General features: G+C 34.8%; 1 protein-coding gene across 1 annotated transcript in view; it reads right to left on the bottom strand.

The window, feature by feature from the left end:
- Positions 1-2,657: 2,657 nt before the first annotated feature.
- Positions 2,658-15,755, bottom strand: part of LOC144444804 (FK506-binding protein 2-like) — a 33,635-nt gene continuing 20,537 nt past the window's right edge. The window contains exons 2-4 of the mRNA XM_078134341.1: positions 5,674-5,736; positions 5,190-5,320; positions 2,658-4,112 (exon numbers count right to left, since the gene is read on the bottom strand). Of these exons, the coding sequence (XP_077990467.1) occupies positions 3,794-4,112; positions 5,190-5,320; positions 5,674-5,736 (513 nt within the window). The 3' untranslated portion in view covers positions 2,658-3,793. The remainder of the gene's footprint in view (positions 4,113-5,189; positions 5,321-5,673; positions 5,737-15,755) is intronic.

Genomic DNA, 15,755 nt, shown 5'->3' with positions numbered 1-15,755 from the left:
GCATACATAACATTACTGTCAGGTTTATAATGAGCATTTATGGATGTTATCATCTCACTAGTATCGGTTTTTAATGATATCTTATCTGATAATCATATAATAACATGTGTCTTGAATATTAAACCGTGTATGGAAAATCATATCATATATTTGGGTTATGCTATACGACGTTCTAAAAGCTGTTGAGCTGAAAGCAATTCCGTGTTAATGGAATTTCAATTCTTCTGATCATAAAAACCATCGTACCGTAAAATAACATATTTCATCCGAAAATAGAAATTCGTTTTACTGTCAACATCAATACATCATAATCGATATTATATTAAAAAATGTATATATTCGATAGACATAAGTGCTAAGTCAATTTGCATGTTTTCTAAAGCATTCTCCATTGGTAAGTGAATGGAATTGGAAAGGTCGTCGTCCCTTCAGTCCAAAAACGTATCAAATTAGCTTCTAAAGAAGACAAACCTTGCGGAATAATGCGTGCCTTTAGTTGGCAAACATCACATTTCAGACTCATTGCAGCAGAAACGCGGTTGATGTGAAGTTTCAATGATTGGACATGACATTTGTACATGCGTAGACAAAGACGTCAACCACAAAATAGTTAAGTATACAGGTGCCGCAAACAGTTGGGGACGGAGTTGAAGCAGACGAGTTATCATGTTCACTTGTCAGTACGAAGGTAAACAGTTGAAACCATTAAAACCATTTAGTCTATGTACAATAGTTACAGCAGAAACTTGTTTCTACAGCACTTCAAAAGAATAGCGATATTTGGCACATTTAGATGTGATCCTGTTATGTGTGTGGGCGGGTGTGTATGTGTGGGTGTGTGTCTGTGTGTGCCTGAGTGAGTGAGTGAGTGAGTGAGTGAGTGAGTGTGTGTGTGTGTGTGTGTTGCCTCTGCTATTTTTAGTCTCAAGTTGAAGTGACAGTATCTTTACGTCAAAAGTATCATGTCCCAACAGTATATCTCAACACCAATCCATTTCTGCCGTACCAATACCAAGATTTAATCATATACTACTGTAACATTATTATGGAAGGTATACCCATAATGCCACATTTGTAATTTATCATACGAACTTGTGTATATGTTACCGATGATGCTTACCGTATATTATTCATATCTGACATGATACATCTGAAAACATGCCATTTTAGATCACCATACCCAGAGTAGGATACATTATGTAATCACATTGCAAAGTGATAAGGCTAAAAGAAGTATTGGTTCTGGTCATCAGCGGGCGCATCACTTAAATACCCTTTAGACAATCTGCCCTGACAGAAACAATATTCTTTTTTGGCCTAAGCATAGCTATTCTTGCACAGTACAATAGAAACAGGCTTCGACTGAAACGAATACACATGTATTTTTAGTGGCTCCAGTTGTTTATTACTTATTGGCTCCCCTGTCGCTTCTTTTTTGAGGTCTATATTATGGTATTAATGTGTGGTGGCAGCGTAACGTGACCATGTGAAGTAATAGCTTATCGATGATGTGGTTTGTGTGTGATGCCATGAGTAATCAGAACAATGATTACTCCTCCCCTAATACTTCACAGTGGATGACGCCTGTATAATTATTTAGTTATGATAATGTCTATAACAAATATCAGGTTCCATGAGTGAAACACCTGGGTATGCTCTAAGGTGCGGTAATGCACGTCATGTAATAGTCCGGAACAGTAAAATACACAGATCTAGATAAACACCTATGCATTGTCTGTTATACAACGTTGCGACAATAGCATATTACAATTTATTCTCACCAATCGCACATCAAACTGACAAAAGTTAGTGAACAATTCAGCGGAGACATTGCTTTAACATGATGGACACGTTCTAGATTTTATCGACATTGAATCATTACACCGATAGTCTCCTCAATCAAAAACTAGTTAATCAGAATTTAATGACTGGAGAATCCGTCCTTGATAAGTGATGGCAAAATCAATGGCCTCTAACCATACCTTAACGAGTACGCACCTGCATCCTACGTCATTAAGTGCATTTAAATAGTTTCGTGTGCTCGTCGTTAGAGAAAATGATGCTTACGGAATGTAAAGAGTAAACATACCCAAGGATGAGTCTCGGATACCTACAGTGATGAGGGCTTAGTCTTATCAATATAGGACAATTAACTTGTAAATGGTATGCTTTGTCGCTCGGCAAAGATTGGCAACAATGCAACCTGGCACATTATGTCCCAATGGAATACAGGGTTGGGGATATTCACACACATTATCCTACAAATATATGTATGTACGTAAGTATACATACATACATACATACATACATACATACATACATACATACATACACACATACATACATACATAGTTACATACATACATACATACATACATACATACACACACACACATACACACATACACACACATACGCAGACATTTTCCCTTTCATTTGCATATAATACAAACACATCGCAACCCTGTTCTGTGTGAGTTGCATATAACCCAGTGTGTGACTGTTTTGAAGTATATATGTATGTATGCATATGTGTGCCTCGTTGTATATCAATATAGCGTTGTCATATAATAATATGATTATAAAATATATAATCATCAAAAGTAAAAAGTCAATAATACAAAACGCAACCATATTGATTTATTGAACTGGGTAATTATATGCATTTCAAGCCCCTTTTAAAAAGCATCACTTGCCTGTAAAATATTGTACAATTCACAAAAAATCGTTATTTGCTTGTCAAATGCTGCACAACTCGCACCAATCAACAGGCAACAGTAATATTGCATGTATGTGTGTCACCAGCTACAGTAATGGTCATGAATAGGGATTCAGTGAGCCTCATAATGCACCTAACATTCTCTCTCTCACACCCTTCACTTGATAAGTGTTAGGTGACAACAGGATATATTTGAATAATTGCTGTAACCCCTGTCAGCAGAACTGGTTAATAATGTATATCCTGTAGTGTTCATTTTTTTGTCAAGATCGTTTTGTTGTTTCTTTATGCCATAGGGACTAAGACATGTTTGTTTAATGACTTGCGGAAATAGATCAGGTGTGTTGTTACTACCTTGGAATAACATTTTTTTTAAAACGAAAACGTCTTCAAATAATAATAATAATATAAGATGCACTCTTACATTATTAAGTATCTTAACCATTTAAGTTTACTGTTTATTATAATGAAAAATCTGATAGGACCTTTTCCTTAGAACTAGTTTCTAGTAAATCTTGTCAAATTATCCGTGTTAGAAACGCTGAAAAAGCATAATTTTTCTGTGAAATCTTATTTACGTTTAAAATATCCAAATTTTACTATAATAGTTTATAATAATCTATACTTTGCACAGTTTTCTATTTTCATACATAAAATATATGTAAACTAAACCAACAAGTATGTCCAAATTAGTACAATCGCATAATATGCAAATTGACGTTCAAAGGTCAAAAGCAGCTGAATTCGAATAAATTTTTTTCAGCACATTTTAAAATAGTTTGTCGTAACAGGTTATGTCTGTTTTCATTTTCCTCCGTGTGTATCATACATTACCGTACCAGACGTTTAACATTGAAATAGCCATATTAGTAATTTATTCGTAGGTTGACACGTTCATATTCTTCAATATTTCTCTATGGCTAACATATAAAAAGACAGAATAATCAAAAAACTGCACAAATAATTTTGAATATTCCAGAGTTCTTTTTTATTCGATGGTCTGTGCTGTACAGCGATATTAAGTTGTGGGGTTTTTCACAGCACAAAGTTCAGGTATTCTAGTTTCTTTCTTTTTCATACCGATTCTCCAAAACGGTACCATTTTACCTTCTTGTCCCTGTATTCATAAAAATAAAGACAAACAGCGACGACAACAAAAATAATAACCGAGCATGGAATAGCCAAGAACTGCAGTGCTTCGTAGTTCACTGAGGGTGGTTGTTGTTGTTTTTGTTGTTGTTGAGGGCGAACATATTCGCTATCTTTGTCCACAGTTTTCACGAGGCCAACAAGTTTGACATCAAATATTAGAGTCGAATTCTTGGGAATCGATGCTGGTAGGTCGTTGCCATGGTAACCAAGGTTGGGAGGGACCGTTATTTTCCTCTTCTCCCTGCAAATGAGAAAATAGAGAAAATCTATGTACGAAGCGCGTGAGTAGATTTTCTATATTACACCATGGAAACATAGTCTAGATCCATCACCAGTGATTTCAGCTGTGTCTTGTCTCAACACATTCTTATACATTTGCTAATGGTTTTGAATTCATACTTATATTCACATTTCCTACTTCAAGTAGCAAATGTTAGATACATCAAAGCCATTATGAAACAACGCTTTGTGATTCTGCCAACCGACTATTTTTACGTCGCAGACTCCACTCGCCTGTTGATCATTTAGATCACGTGGTGATGCCACTGACGTCATTTGACACAGCTGGTAGATTAAAAACACGCTTTTAGAATTTGTGCCGATTTTCTGACAGACGCTTGACTTATAAAATATTGAAAGCAAAGATCTAAGCTGATACCAACCACAAGCAAGGCACACAAAGTGACAATAATTATTTAAGTTTTGAGTGTTTGCTATTGCACTACCATATTCACCTTTCAATCACTTGGTTTGATATAATAACGTCAAATCGCTATCAGACATCAATTATGTCTAACAAAACAAATTGTTTTAACACCTCAATCTGAAGCAATTCATGGCGTTTTAAGAGCAACAATTAACAGATTAAACAAATGAAAAGAATTTCGATCATCAAATGCCCACTTGTACACATAACGACCTATTACGTCAAATTCCATTATTGAGTTTCAATCACTCGAAAGGACTAACTGTGACAGGGTATTTGATAAATTTATAAGACATCTCCATAGTTGCGTTTGTGCATATCAATTACTTATATTCAAAAAAGGATTTGAAATAAGCAGAAAATTTGTAAACATTTGTATATAAATACATATATATATATATATTCCAGAATAACATTCAAAAGCAAATTCCTTTAACCGGGTATGTAGAGGTAATTTAAGAGTAATCACACAACCCGACGGATGCTATAACTAATAATTAATCTCTCAAAAGTATTAAAATCATGTGTAAATGTACATGAGCAATGTAAATAGGATTAATTCTCAATAATGTATCTTCAAATATGAGTCATGATATAGATAATACTACTTACTGGATGCACATTTTCTCTACACCTTTCACCCAACCGTCGATAAGACTGTCGTCGTCATCTCCTATTACATATTGAAATGGTTCTCCCCAGATATAGGATGAGTCAAATATTGTTCCATCAATCAGAGTACCCTGAAACGTTGGTGAAATAATACACAGTTAATATACAAATATAACTTGGGCATTTCGTAAAACCAATCAACTTTAATAATATCTAATCGCATGCAAAGTGTTCAATTTATACTGTGTGCTCTAGTTTAGACCGTAGTTTACTATTCTTCGTGTTTAACTTATCTATTATATATTTGAAACAATCATGAGTACAAACGTACAGTGTGTGTTAGCAGTGTGTGCAATTTTGAAGGTACTACTGGAGAATCAATACCTACTGTAAACAGAGTAATAGAAAGAACACATTGACCATCTCGCAAAAGTACATGCATAGACACTTATTTATATATATTCATTTGATACTAGTAACTTACATTGTATTCAAAGAACACCGTGTCGCCATAAGCTGCTGGATGAGTACATCGATCAGGTCGATGCTGGAGAGGGACAAAAGTGACAGCGAGAAAAACAAGTTATAAAAAAATCATTAAGCCATATACCATTTAATCATAGTGTTACAAAAATACACGTTTGTTTGGGAATAACATTCAGATTCACTTTGTTATCCTTGTCACTACTCTATATTTGGAGTATATCGACTATTCCGATACTACACTATCATCTTCCTTTACATCTGAATTTCTTTTGAACAATTGTTTTTAGTTTTATAGTTTTATTTTTACATCCCATACAATTCATATTTTATATGAGAATTCTACCTTGTCTTCTGGGGTGTTTGTATGTTAAAGACGGGACTTTCTTTCATTCAATTGCATACTGGCTGAGTAATATAGTACCTTCTGACTAATCTATGAGTAATTGTGTAACTTATGAGTAACTGAATGCGCTCTGAGTAACTCTTGAAAAATATATATAAAGAATATATAAAGTAAAAATTTGTATAGCGCCAAAATCTTAATTGTTCGAAGGAGCTTCGTTTCAGCTTTGTGCGTAAATAATTCAATGGATTAGCTTGTAACCTTTATTAGCTATTAGATTCCCCGTTTTAGTACATATCACGTTGTCGTTCGTCATCTAATTGTCAAATATGACATATATACATAACACTAATATCGGTCAAAATGGTGTTTGTTTTTTACGATGAAGACTCGTGGTGTTTGTTTTATCATATTATTTTATATAAGGCTTCGTAAAGGGGTTTAAATCACTCTTACCGATAACTGGGGATTCATCCCAAGTCATAGTAGCTCTTGTTGATACAAATGAAAGTAATGTTATGTCTTTGCACAATTTTTTGCGAATTTTCGCATGTGACAGGAACGTCCCAATAAATTACACATATGATTAACAAGTATAAAGGTAGATTCAGCACCATGCAATGGTTAATTCCCAATAAATCAAAACGACATAGCTAAAGATAAACAAATCTCCCACTGGTTTTATTATGATACAGTTTTCAGGAAATGTGATGTAAAGATAACACTTGGTTGCATTGGGACTCATAGTATAATCGAAACTAATCAACATAGGAAGGAAGGTCCACTGTTTCACAATATAAAAGAGCCTAGATAAAGATGAGTACTATCAAGGAATGTAAGCTTAAGTATAAACACGGCGGCTTTTTACTGTCAAGGGTGTACTGTTCCACTTGAAAAATTTTAATGGGCAGGACAAACGTAAATTTGTGGTCTCTAGATGATGATGGTGGATTTTCCCTTCAAGTAGTCACTATTGTTATGACGTCATTAAAGAACATTAAAATCTGATCATAAGGAACCAAGGGAGGCAGAAGACTACATTGTTGAGCCTCTTGATATTTTTTGTAACCCGCTCATTGTCTCTTAATATAATCGTTTAAGACTATCAAACCATTCAATAGTGATTATCAAAGGGTAGACAGAAACTACCAAAAAGGTGTGTGCTATCTATGTCGGAGACAGTAACCTGAGAAACGTGTCTTCAGCAATAACTCGTTTTAAAGTAGCAATGTTTGAAGACAGCCCTTAGGGAAAACGTCAACATTTTTACAATCTGCTTCTTAATGCAATATTTGCGTATAGACATGTCGCCTCTATCTAAAAGAGTACAGTTGTTTGGAGAGCGTTTTGATTGACAGGTCCAATAAGTAATATATTTTCAAGTAGATAATAGAATCGCTAAAGGAAGGCAAACCAAGGCAGAAAAAGGAAGCTTTCAGGTAATATCTTGCGTTCAGCTCACGGACAAGTGACTATTTTCATTAATTTGAATTTATTGAAATCTTCATTGTTGACTCTTGTCATGTTTTGAATCAACACACCAGTCTGAGAAAAGTAAAGTAACGGAAACGGAAGCACACAACTAAATTGTAAGGTTTTCAATTGGTGAAAAAAGTCAATGTACTACGTTTGAAAGGTTGCTTTCTTAGTGTAGTAATTCAGTACAACCAAGGCTTAAATGTCCAACGTAACCGATGTAATATTTTCTTTGAAAACCCTTTCTTCGTTCATGCTGAGGTTTGTCTGCTTTTCCGCCTGTGTTGTTAAATTACCAAAGTTTCCCTAATAGATGCTAATATAATACGGAAGTTCTATTGTAGTTTTCAAACCCATTCCTTAATAAGTACACATGGGTAGAGTGCACTTCATCGTCAGACGTTGTCTTGATACATTATAACGTATAGTCATGTCCACATAGTTCCCTACTAGTAAAAGAGATATCGATGCTTTCCATATGTGAATTGTTTGCCTGTGTTGTATGGCAGGACGATAAGTATTGGTTGAAAGTGCACTCGAAAGAGTTCTTGAAACATAACGAATATGGTGATTTGCGTTCTTTTTTATATAGCTAAACTTACAATATATAACTTTTACCATAGTAGTGTGTACACATAAGCATTTTCCACGTGGACGGCATTAATGTCTGATTCATTCTAGTCATGAGGGTTACATCATACACATATTGAATGACCTGTGAGACATCCCAAGACATTTTTTTGTCAAATGTAAATCTCTAACGCGTTACAAAGTAGACTTTTTTATGGAGACGTGGTATATCGAATATGGTGTGTAATGTTACCCATGGAATAAGACCTAACATATCCATTTTCTACATCTTATGTAAGCATAAATATCACAAGGAAACATGTACAATTCAAGTGGTTTCGATCTACAATAAATGGATGAAGCATGTTAGTAAAATACGACCAACTTTATACCTCTGATGTTGCATTGAAATAAACACAACATTACGAAACGTCACGTGCAATTCCATAGTGACCTATATAGAGTTCTAAGACCAGCTTGTAGTGATTTCCCGGGAGGTAAAAGATAAAATCATTAATCGTAACGAATGCAATTAAGACTGTCAACTACTGAAAACCACTTGTAATCAAATACAGACGAAGGAATACGTATGTATATTGCTACATCAAAATGCTATCGCCTTTTAGTATCATTAGCAGAGGTTAAGTATATGCCTTTCTCTTTAATCTGGTAAGTTAGTTTGGGTTCTTTCATGGATATTCTAACATCCACATGTAGCCATGACTTCATTGCATTACCACAACTAGGGTATATTTCATACAGTCTTTGGACAAACATGAATGCTACTATTGGCTAATATTTTAGCTGCAGGATGTTAAATTTCTCGATAGATTAATTATTCATTACTCTAGTACTTGTGTCCGTTAAGTTACTTTACATGTGATTAATTCAAGGCTTATTTTTTGTCATTTATGTTTTCACTTTAAATATGAAAACGGATTGTGTGGTCACCTGAAAACGAGTTTGCAATAATAGCATACACAATTTTGCTGTTTATGGTGTATATTATTCAATAGAAATAGATTGATAAGATTTCTGATGTTGTAATGTAATCAATGTATTCGAGAAGTCGCCAAGAGACACGTGACTTTATTTGATGTAGCAGCAGACCCTTAAGTCTAAATATTCATTATGGGAAAACCTTAGTAAGGACACTTCACTCTCCAAGCCTTTTAGTCAAAGTCTATCGGTACCTTGATTTACCACAAAGTACCATTGTGTAACAGTTGCGTATGACTGCGGATGGAAATGACTGCATGAGTACTAAATATATATAAATCCAATCACTCCTTTACCTCAGAGACCCTAATTCACAAAAGTACCCGTTTTAATATGACTGTAATTTCTTTGCTCCAGTGACCTTAATAGAGTCATATTATTGGACTGCATTGAGCGTATTTCGCAAAGTGGAAGCAGCAAGCATGAAGTCGTAGACTAAAATGACTTTCGGAACTAGATATTACAACCTACCATTTGAAAGACTGTATGGAATGTTAAGGCTTTATAATATATCACACGGGATAAGTGTAGCTTGGCAAATATATATATGCCAAGCAGTGTCTCGTACAAGAAAGTGATAAGATGGTTAGTTTTTAGATCCAGACGATCATAAGTATTCCTTATCGAATCATTCCTAGAAATTTATGAGATTATGGATCAGCTGTATGATAAATAAAAAATAAACTTCACGAATGCGGAAAACTGGATAATATCTACTGGCTTTATATAGGTACATGTACATTCTTCTTTATAGTGTTTTAATGTGTGTCTTTACGTGACCAACAAGCTTGTGTTTCGGCGGTGTTGTTTTGTAGATATCCGCATTTTGTTGACATCAATAGTGCCGCTCGTCTCGATTGTTATCTTGGCACGTTTGCATTTTTTTATAAAGTTTTCGTCATGCACCATATAGTTGCTGTATTTTGTGTGTATTGGATTTGGATAAAATAATAAAGTACAGGATGCAACGATCAATACTGTTACTTTGGAAAGGTTTTATTCCTTACATATAACATTTTACAGCTTAATAGCCTTCTGGGGAGAAGACTTATGCAAACATACCAATCAAATACGCAGCTAGAAATCTTAGTTTTATAGTCATGCTTAAATTTCATATCCTTTGGACATTTACGTTTGTACTAGCCATAACGTTTTACTCTGAATATTGAGGGTTGTAATTTCCTGAGAACTATCATGAGTTATCCCTGCAAATTATACGTTAATTATGAGTTAATACGTTTGATCATCTCTCCCTCCTGCCCAGAGAGAAAGGGCCATTTGGAATGGAATCAATTTGATTACTAATAGTGGCCTGCTAAGGTTTCTATTTTATTCACGTTTTAGTGTCTTCGATTGCATTTGCTTCCAGACATTGGTCGAGGAAGATGTCTCTGTTATTGATTAAAACATGGCGTGCGCACTCTTCTTTTAAATATCGAAATTCCCTGGATAATTCAGTGGATTTGCTACGTTTCCCGCTAATGTCAAGTTAATTGGAATGAGTGTAGGGTTGTGAATTGTTTATCATGGATCAATTCCACAATCTAAGATTTTTACTATTATTTTTGTTTATTTTTTGTTTATATATTATCGATGTCATTATGGAAATGCATACACGGCTGTCTATTAAAAGCTGTTGCTTTATATCAAATGCAAGCCCAAACTATGTACATGTTCATATGGTATATGTACAGGCATGCATGAATTTCAATGAGGACTTCAACAGTATTTCTCTCAAGTTGGTTGGTTGGTTTGGTTTGGTTGGTCGGCTGATTGGTGAGTTATAATTTGTTGTTGTTGTTGTTGTTGTTGTTGTTGTTGCTATTGTAGTATTGCCATGGCACTTCTGAATCTTGCCTAAATGTGATTGTAAACATTCAAACAAAATTTTTATATAATAAGAAGCGCCTCCACATATTTACAAACTGCGCCAGCATGTTAAAATATCGCTTACAGACAACTCAAATGAACATTCGTAAGCATGAGGTAGTAAGGTATATTTACTTCTTGGATCTTCAACAGTATAGAATGACGTTATCGCATGTCATTATGTGCAATGTTTAATCTTAGATGGAAAGTCTTTTTGGCAAAGGAGACATCATCAGGAAAAAAACTGCACAGTAATCTGAAATGCCTGAAGGTGTAATAAAGGAACAAATTACCTAAGCAATCCAGTTTCTTTGATTGGCAATGTCTCTCACCCCTTTTGCCCTTTAGTTGCCTTTCAGACCGTCTGCTGCATGTCTTAAAATTAACTCTATGTACATACATAAGTCTGAATGTCTGCCTACCTGAATGTTGACACAGCGTGAATTTACCTGTCCGCGGGCATTATTGATATATTCAAAAGGCACGACAGTGGTGAGCTATACACATGATGGCTACTAACGTCATTAACTTGGCCTTCATGCTGACAACTGCAAGTCACACAGTGAATTATTTCACGGTAAGATAAAATGCTTGGCTGGAAGTGCCATTGAGTTACTATTCTATAACGGTCAAATAATTCCCCGTCATCCCATGCGCCCTTAAAATAAACGTTATCACATGACTTCTGATGTGGCCACGACATAAAAGAGGCCCAATTTAACCTTCTGTCTTTTGGTGGTTACTTTTGTTATTTTTCAAGAAATATCCCCATGTTATAGAAAGTACTAAACCACATTGAATCTCATCTGGGAACCTTAGATCGTCCACAAAATTCATATACGACTTAAAATGCATGGATATTGTAACATATTTTTAGTTACCAATAAATTCCAAAAACATCAAAATCTCGGTTGATCAAGATTTGTGTCCATATCCAACCACCTCTATATTCCATTCCTTTCAGTGTGCACCATGTACTATATGTATTATGCACACTAACTTTAATATCAAAGATGGGCCTCAATTACAGACCCTACTTTAAGGGTAATCTAGTGTACACTAAAAGCTATATTTATGATACTGCAACACATTTCTAAAGATACACTGGAACGCAGTAGCAACGGAGAAATCGATGCCTATTCATCCCTACCGGGAACTAAAAAATCAGCATTTACTACCATCAATTCGGTGCTTGGGTTTATATCTTTCTACTTTCTTATAATAAATTCTTTTGGCGTGAATAGAATTGTAATCGTAAAATGGTAAACATCTATAGAATTCATTTGTATATCTACTTGGAGGTTTAGGTCACCATGACAACGCATTAAGGTGATAACAAGCCCGGATATGAGCAATGGGAATACCTTAAATCAGGCCTACTACTGAAAGACTCGACGACTTCAGCATAAAGAGAGTTTTACATTTCAAATTGACATCACGTTGGTGGCATACAGGTCTGCTCTGAGCTGAGAAGAAGTGACAAAGGGAAAAACTCAATTAAAGACTAGTCTAACGCACAACCAATTGTGAGAACTCATAGCTATATATTATTTACATATTAAGAGGCGTCACTTTCTTGTCTGTTGTTAACTTTAAAATAGCTTTGCTCAACATGATCGATATATCTGACAATGCCTGGATTTTCAAAAAATTGCCCTAAGACAGAGATAATGACCCTTAGGATTTTCACAGGCAATAAATGATTTCCTCGGTCATCACTTAGGCTTTATAACATAAAGCAGAAAGATGCCATTAGTATTAATTCAAGAGTGTGATTGTTGACATCTCATTGATCCGCGGATTTACATTGACTGCCTAGAAGTGTATAAAGCACACTGCTGAGAGTACGTCGTATAATATGAATTGACGAGATTTGTTGTCGTAACGAGTTTCTTGTATTTTATGATTTACTTCTGTTTTACTGCTCGATAATAGAGTTGTTTTTTTCAGTTGAGGCACGTTGAACATCAGGATGACATTTTCTTAATTCGACATATCTCGAAACATATAACACCATACTTCTATGCCGGTATCGATAGTGTGACGTGAGGTTTTAGCAGGCATAGCCCGCAGAACGTTGCAAAATACGTGATGAACTACGAAAACAGTCGCGTAACTGCGATTCATTATTATTGCATTATATCATGTGAATATAAGCATAAGGTCACGTGACTAAGTAGTGAAATGAGAAAATGGCACATACAAGCACTACATATAAATTAATTCGAGGCAACTCGATTTATTTCTAGGAACTGTTCCCGGCAGGTATATACTGGCAAGTTATCTTTTAGAATAAGTGTTACATGAGGATTTCAGATATGATATTTGAAGTTTGCAATAAGCAATCAAGCATTCATCTCAAAGTCTGCCGTGTGGAACTTCTTTTACACGTATACTAAAGTAGACCAATATGTAAAGGTCAGAGCACGTGTGATCATTTCAATATACATATAAACGAAGGCTTAATTTAAAAGACTGTCTTTCAATTTGCACTTACATAATAGGCGTTCTATAAAAAAACGTGTCCAACATTCCAAAAACGTTATTTTGCCTTTTATCTCCTATCTCCGATCGCTTTGATAAAACTTCCCTGCACATTTACACCTTTGAGAAAACAAAATCCTACATGATATCAACCAGGTATTACGTAGTATCAGTACCATGGTTATTATTGCTCATACAGAAGAAAATACACAAACGATGTCAAAGTTCATGTAGGGGAAAAAACAAGTCGTGATGGAAATGTTAATGTTGTACATTGATACATAAAACAAGGGCTGATATAACACGTCACCTGTGTCCAGATCAATAGATGTCGTTAGGCATCAGGATGCTGCTATCACTCCGAGTCGTCTGTACCAATATGAGATATATTCATTCCAAGTCTCGGACGCGATATGCATTAGGAATATCGTCACTTGGTAATTAACGATACCGCTTGATTTGAAGTACACTGCCATGTCGTTCATTGATATGCAACTATCGCTTGTGCTAGTCTAAGTTATTTTTAAACGACATCACGATAGCGTATACATTATGAGTTGAGACCCTTATACACCCAAAAACAAACTAGAAAGACGACAACTATAAATTGACTAACTTTAAATGTCACATCAATAAATCAACCAATCAGTGCATTTAGGAATCGAACCGTGGTTGTCCCAGAATCACACTAACTATTATGGACTGTGAAATCAGTCATTCAAACAGAAGTAAATTGACATTAGGTAACTATTTAATAATAATCATTACTATATCACAAACTAGTTGGAGTGCTATTTGTTGACTGTCAGTCAGTCTCAGTCAGTCAGTCAGTCAGTCAGTCAGTCAGTAAATTAGTCAGTCGTTCGGTCAGTCAGTCAGTCGGTCAATCAATCAATCAATCAATCAATCAACCAACCAGTCAGTCAGCCAGTAAGTGATTCATTCTATCTCTCACCACATATTTATATGACACTCACTCACTCACTCACTCACTCACTCACTCACTCACTCACTCACTCACTCAGTCAATAAAAATCATTCGCCCACCCATCCAATCAATCAATCAATCAATCAATCAATCAATCAATCAATCAATCAACCAATCAATCAACCAATCAATCAATCAATCAATCAATCAATCAATCAATCAATCAATCAATCAATCAACAAACCAACCAACAAACCAACCAACCATTAAGGGACCTTCATATATATTCCTACCTAATTTATAGTGTAATATTTGCCTTATAAATTCACATGTAAATTAATACCAGGTATGACTTGTACGTTTGCAGTGAATCAGTGATATAACTTAATAAAAATAAGTACATAAATCAAATTATCGATTTTATTATAAAGAACGTCTATACTGGAGACACATGTCGTACCAGGGTGATTAATGTTATATAGAAAATAACCTGTATATATGAAGACTGAATGTCGTTTGTTATGTCGTGGTGGAGAACAAAGATAGAAATTGACATGTATACATGTGTCTATTATATCTTGTTCATGTGTATATAAAACCAATAAAGATATCAAGTGACCAGTTTTTTTTTAAAGATGTTATCTGAAATATTACATTTATCGAAGATAGGAGAATCGTGGTTTAATCAAATCAAAATTCTATATTCTTTTCATTTTATTAATTCTCTTTTATAACTGCTAACGGTGGAGGAAGTTATCAAGAAACGAGATAGCACAAACATTCAAAATGTTCACCCACTTTCTGTTTGATGACAACGTACAAAACTGTTGTATATAAAAGAAACGTTTTGTATTGGATGATCAGCGACATTGATACCACCTTAAATTAAATCCTTTGATTAAGAGCTGTGTGTAGCCAAATTAACTTAAAGTTTTGATTCGGTTATGGAGTTGAAGCATCTCTGTGTTTTTAACGAGAATAGGTGTAAAGGTTAATTGTACTCAACCGGAGATAGTTATACTGTATCTGCTTACAATGAAGAATCCAAAATAGACATTAAATCTAATAGTACTATTTTTAAGACTAGAGTATGATCGATATAAGGAAATGTACTCCGCGATAAATAAGTTGTGTACACCCTAGGATTCAGCTGAAGACAAATTTATCTGCATAATTATTCCAAATATTTCTGATGCAGTCGTTTATAGGTATCTGCAGTTTTCGGCAATGGGTTGGGTTCGACCAAGAGAGTTACCATAAAGGTATAAATGTATCACCATATATACACGTTATAGGGCCATGCCATGAGAACTTATTGTAAAGCCCGATATAAAAAAATATATGTAATGAACAATGGCTATAAAGAAAAACATCATAAAATAAAGCGAAAGGTCTAGATAAGCATTTTACC

The sequence above is a fragment of the Glandiceps talaboti genome, chromosome 13 (assembly GCF_964340395.1).
Source record: "Glandiceps talaboti chromosome 13, keGlaTala1.1, whole genome shotgun sequence".
In the NCBI taxonomy this organism is placed as follows: Eukaryota; Metazoa; Hemichordata; class Enteropneusta; family Spengelidae; genus Glandiceps; species Glandiceps talaboti.
This window is presented reverse-complemented; position numbering and strand designations above follow the sequence as displayed.